The sequence below is a fragment of the Lathyrus oleraceus genome, chromosome 5 (genome assembly GCF_024323335.1).
Source record: "Lathyrus oleraceus cultivar Zhongwan6 chromosome 5, CAAS_Psat_ZW6_1.0, whole genome shotgun sequence".
Taxonomy (NCBI): domain Eukaryota; kingdom Viridiplantae; phylum Streptophyta; class Magnoliopsida; order Fabales; family Fabaceae; genus Lathyrus; species Lathyrus oleraceus.
In genome coordinates this window covers 254,747,582-254,753,032 of record NC_066583.1, presented here as the reverse complement: position 1 = coordinate 254,753,032, position 5,451 = coordinate 254,747,582, and the positions used below count along the sequence as shown (strand labels likewise).

Below are 5,451 nucleotides of genomic sequence, written 5' to 3'. Positions count from 1 at the left end.
TTCCAATATTATTTTTTGCACCAAAATATTATCCTAGTCTTTTTACAAGAAGCATAAAGTTTTCGTCCTCTTCGGGATTGTCTTCTTTCTTCACAACTTTGGAATCAACTTTTAAGGAAATGCTCTTGGATTCCTTCTCTTGGACCTCATGTTTCTCAAATAGTCCAAGTTCCGTCTCATATTCTTGAAGCTTTCCGAATAAAGTAGCAGATGTCATTGTTGATAAACTTTTCTTTTCGGAAATCGCCGTAACTTTGGGTTGTCATTCTCTTGTTAAAGACCTAAGCACTTTAAGATTAAGTTCATTATTAGTTAGTGTCTTCCCAAGTGCTTTCAAGTGATTTGTCAAATGCACGAATCTTTTTTGCAAGTCGAGGATTGATTCTCCCGGTTGCATTCGGAATAACTCATACTCTTGACTTAACGTCTTCAATCTAGATCTCTTGACTTCGGCCGTTCCTTCGTGAGTTTCTACAAGAGTATCCCATATTTCCTTTGCCGTTGTACATGTTGAGACGCGGAAGAATTCATCCATTCCAAGTTCACTTTGTAAAATATTAATCGCCTTTTTATCATAGAGAACCCTTTTCTTATCATCATCATCCCATGATCCTTGTGGCTTTGTTGAACTAGCACCGTTGACAACCGTTGTAGGAATAAAAGGACCATTTTGAACCGCCTCCCATATGCCACTTCCTTGTGTTTCTAAATGTGCCTTCATACGGATTTTCTAAAAGTCGAAATATTGACCGGAAAACAAAGGAGGCTTGTTACTACTACCACCATCTTTAAATACACGATCATTGTTTGCGGAAGCCATCTGAATCTTTAGGAACAAGTTACCTATAACTTGCTCTGATGCCAAATGTAAGTCGTAAATGCGCCTAAGAGGGGGGGTGAATTAGGTGGTAAAAAATTTCTTCGATCTTGTTTCTGGTTCTTGGTTATTTTTTGTTTAAGTGCTGAAAAATAAATTGCGGAAAGTAAAAGGACACCGGAAATTATAGTGGTTCCCTTCACACTCCGAAGGTACTCCACTCCCCTTTTGACTCGAAAGAGATTTCACTATAGTTAGAATTATTGTACAGCCTACTCACACCAATCGTGATGCTTACTATCTGACCTATATGTAATCAAGTGTATGAAGAACAATCCTCTTCAACACTTCACTTGTTTCCAACAATCCTGGACAACAAGGTATGATACAAAAATCTAAACTTAATTAAAAAGTTGATGATGAATCTTGAATATATTAATCACTTGGATTAATCTTCCCCTTTGGATATCAATCACTCAATATAGTATACAAGTGTTCAAACCAAATGATATGTATTCTTAGCAAGGTATATGAAGGTTTAATGCAAAGAATACTTTTTTAAGAAAGTTTTTGGACACTTGATAAAAATATGAGTTTTTATAAGAATGATTAATCGAAAGTGTTTGCAAGAAAGGAGGTGGTCATAAAAAAAATGAGTAATGATGTTTATATATTGCTACAAACACCTTTTTGAAAGAGTGTGATGAATGAAAGGATGCCATGATTCAAAGGAATGCAAAGAAAACATTGGAATGAAGAAAAGCACCAATCTGCCAAAATTCGTCAGTGGTAACCGGTTACTGCTCGGTGGGTAACCGGTTACTTGCTTCCAATGTCCAAAAAATATTTGAAAAACAACAGTGGTAACCGGTTACTGCTCGGTGGGTAACCGGTTACTGAAGCCCAGTTTTGAAAAATAGAATTTGGCAGAATGTGAAAAATGAAATGCAATACATCCTAATTTTCTATATGAACCAAGATATCATGGAATAAATATTTGAACACTTGTATATCATATTAGTGAAAGTTTTAGATATACCAATGATGATACTTGATACTTTGGAATGATATACTTCACTTGAATCTTTACTCCACTTCAATTCACTTCAAGTCTTTGACAGCTTTTTGATCTTTTCACATGAGAATTGTTTAGAGATGTTGTAATCATCAAAATCATCAAGAAGCCATGACTTCACAATCTCCCCCTTTTTGATGATGACAACTCACTACTTGAAAGTTGATTCTAAACTTGTTTCTCTAATCCAAGGATATCTCCTCCTATGCAAGTGCTCCCCCTTTCTTTTGGAATATGAGCAAAGCTTTGGAAATGTGTATCTTTCCTTCAAAATGTTAGAGAAACAAAAACACCAAGCAATTCTTCTCCCCCTTTGTCATTAGCAAAAAGGTTGGGAAAAGACTTGAAAAAAGAATAGTCATACATTCACAAACATAATAAGCATTCATTCACAAAAATGATAACCAAGGTTGTCTTTGTCGTTGTTGAGGACAAAGCACTTACACCCGAAAATATGAAAGAAAGAAATATTTGGTTTTCTCCCTTTGAAAAGTTCATAAGGGGTTTTCTTGAGAATAGGTCGAATATTAACACGGTTACTTACAAAACATGCCATGCTCACCGCATCCGCCCAAAAATACTTAGGAAGATTTGAATCACTTAGCATTGTCCTTGCAAGTTCTATTAATGACTTATTCTTCCTTTCTACGACACCATTTTGTTGTGGAGTTCTTGGTGCGGAGAAGTTGTGTGAGATTCCATTTTCTTCACAAAATTCTTCGAATAAGGCATTTTGGAATTCTCTATCATGATCGCTTCTAATGGAGATAATTGAAAGAGACTTCTCATTTTGATTTTGCTTGGCATACTTCTTGAATGCTTTGAAGGCATCACTTTTCTGCACTAAAAACAATGTCCAAGTATATCTAGGGAAATCATCATCAATAACTAATGCGTAAACGTTACCTCCGAAGCTTTTTGTTCTCGATGGACCAAAGAGATCCATGTGCAACAATTGTAGTGACCTAGTTGTGGACACCACATTCTTGGAAATGAAAGTTGACTTAGTTTGCTTTCCTTTTTAACAAGCACCACACAACCCATCTTTGATGAATTTGATCTTCGGAAATCCAATGACTAAGTCATGCTTGATCAATTTATTCAAGTGCTTCATATGAATATGAGTAAACCTCTTGTGCCATAACCATGATTCATTGTTGTTTGCCAAGAGACACCTAACATTCAAAGACAAGTTATCTAAAGAGATTTGAAATATATTATTAACTCTTTTACCTTTTAGCATAACTTCATGAGTAACTTCATTTTCAATCAAACATTCATCTTTAGTGAAGTTGACTTTGAAACCTCGGTCACACAATTAGCTAATGCTAAGGAGACTATGCTTTAGACCTTCTACAAATAGGACATCTTCTATAGTTGTTGAAGGCGGTGAACCAATGATGCCTACACCAAGGATTCTTCCTTTGTTGTTGTCACCATAAGTAACATATCCTTTGGCCTTAAGCGTTAGATGTGAAAATTTGTTTAAGTCACCCGTCATGTGCCTTGAACACCCACTATCAAGATACCATTGATTTAAAGAGGTCTTCAAGCATACCTACAAAAAAGAGTTAAGTTTTATTAGGTACCCAAATTTCTTTGGGTTCTTCATAGTTAGTTCCTTTCTTAACCCATACATAATGGCCTTGAGGAACACTAAAGTTTCTAACATAACATGCATTAGGAGTTTGACCTTTAATACCACAATAGAAACATGTAGGCTCAAAGTTGCTTTTATATCTAGGGGAATAAGATTTCTTTTTATAATAAGATTTGTTCCTTTTCCTATTAATATATTGATGAACCACTTTAGGCTTGTTACTTTTATCTAAAGGAATTTGTTCTTTAGCTTTTACAAAAATGGTCTTGTTAGAAGTTTGTTTAGCAAAATTTGAATAACCTAAACCACTTTTATCATTTGAGTATCTTTGACTACTAAGAACATGTTCCAATCCGATTTGACCTTTTTCATATCTTTCAATAACTCTCTTCAATTTAACTATTTGAAAAGCAAGTGACTCACATTTAGTGCATGCAAAATTCTTGATTAATTCTTTCTTTTCATCTTTGAGATTATTTTTCATTTTCTCAATATTTTCTTCCAAAGTTGATATTATATTCTTTTGAGATGAAATGGTTTTGTATAGAATTTTGCATTCACTTAAAAGTTCATCAGTTTCTCCTTTAGCATCATTATCAAAAATTGAAAAGTTACTACTAACCTCATCGTCTTCATCGTCGGAATGATGTGATGCCATCAATGCTAGATTTGCGCTTTGATCACTATCGGAATCCGATGAAGAACTTATATCATTGTCATCCCAAGCAATGTAGGCCTTCTTATTGTAATCCTTCTTTCCTTTGTTGTCACGATTCTTTGCGAGTTTGGGACATTCCGGTTTAATGTGGCCTTGTTTTCCACATTCATAGCATGTAATGTCTTTATTGGATGTTGATGCTTCTCTTTCTTTGTTCTTTGAGAACTTCTTTCTTCTTGTGTAACTACAGTTTCCAATATTATTTTTTGCACCAAAATATTTTCCTAGTCTTTTTACAAGAAGCATAAAGTTTTCGTCCTCTTCGGGATTGTCTTCTTTCTTCACAACTTTGGAATCAACTTTTAAGGCAATGCTCTTGGATTTCTTCTCTTGGACCTCATGTTTCTCCAATAGTCCACGTTCCGTCTCATATTCTTGAAGCTTTCCGAATAAAGTAGCAGATGTCATTGTTGATAAACTTTTCTTTTTGGAAATCGCCGTCACTTTGGGTTGCCATTCTCTTGTTAAAGACCTAATCACTTTAAGATTAAGTTCATCATTAGTTAGTGTCTTACCAAGTGCTTTCAAGTGATTTTTCAAATGCACGAATCTTTTTTGCAAGTCGAGGATTGATTCTCCCGGTTGCATTCGGAATAACTCGTACTCTTGACTTAACGTGTTCAATCTAGATCTCTTGACTTCGGCCATTCCTTCTTGAGTTTCTACAAGAGTATCCCATATTTCCTTTGCCATTGTACATGTTGAGACGCGGAAGAATTCATCCATTCCAAGTTCACTTTGTAAAATATTAATCGCCTTTTTATCATAGAGAACCCTTTTCTTATCATCATCATCCCATGATCCTTGTGGCTTTGTTGATTTAGCACCGTTGACAACCGTTGTAGGAATAAAAGGACCATTTTGAACCGCCTCCCATATGTCACTTCCTTGTGCTTCTAAATGTGCCTTCATACAGATTTTCCAAAAGTCGAAATATTGACCGGAAAACAAAGGAGGCTTGTTACTACTACCACCATCTTTAAATACACGATCATTGTTTGCGGAAGCCATCTGAATCTTTAGGAACAAGTTACCTATAACTTGCTCTGATGCCAAATGTAAGTCATAAATGCGCCTAAGAGGGGGGGGGGGGGGGTGAATTAGGTGGTAAAAAATTTCTTCGATCTTGTTTCCGGTTCTTGGTTATTTTTTGTTTAAGTGCTGAAAAATAAATTGCGGAAAGTAAAAGGACACCGGAAATTATAGTGGTTCCCTTCACACTCCGAAGGTACTCCACTCCC

General features: G+C 35.6%; 1 protein-coding gene across 1 annotated transcript; it reads right to left on the bottom strand.

The window, feature by feature from the left end:
* Positions 1–3,463: 3,463 nt before the first annotated feature.
* LOC127080056 (uncharacterized) lies at positions 3,464–5,221 on the bottom strand. The gene has a single exon (XM_051020387.1). The coding sequence runs from the start codon at positions 5,219–5,221 to the stop codon at positions 3,464–3,466; it is 1,758 nt and encodes a 585-aa protein (XP_050876344.1).
* Between the last annotated feature and the right edge of the window lie 230 nt (positions 5,222–5,451).

Coding starts and splice junctions, on each gene's coding strand:
- LOC127080056 (XM_051020387.1), bottom strand. CDS start 5,221: ATGGCTTCCGCAAACAATGATCGTGTATTTAAAGATGGTGGTAGTAGT.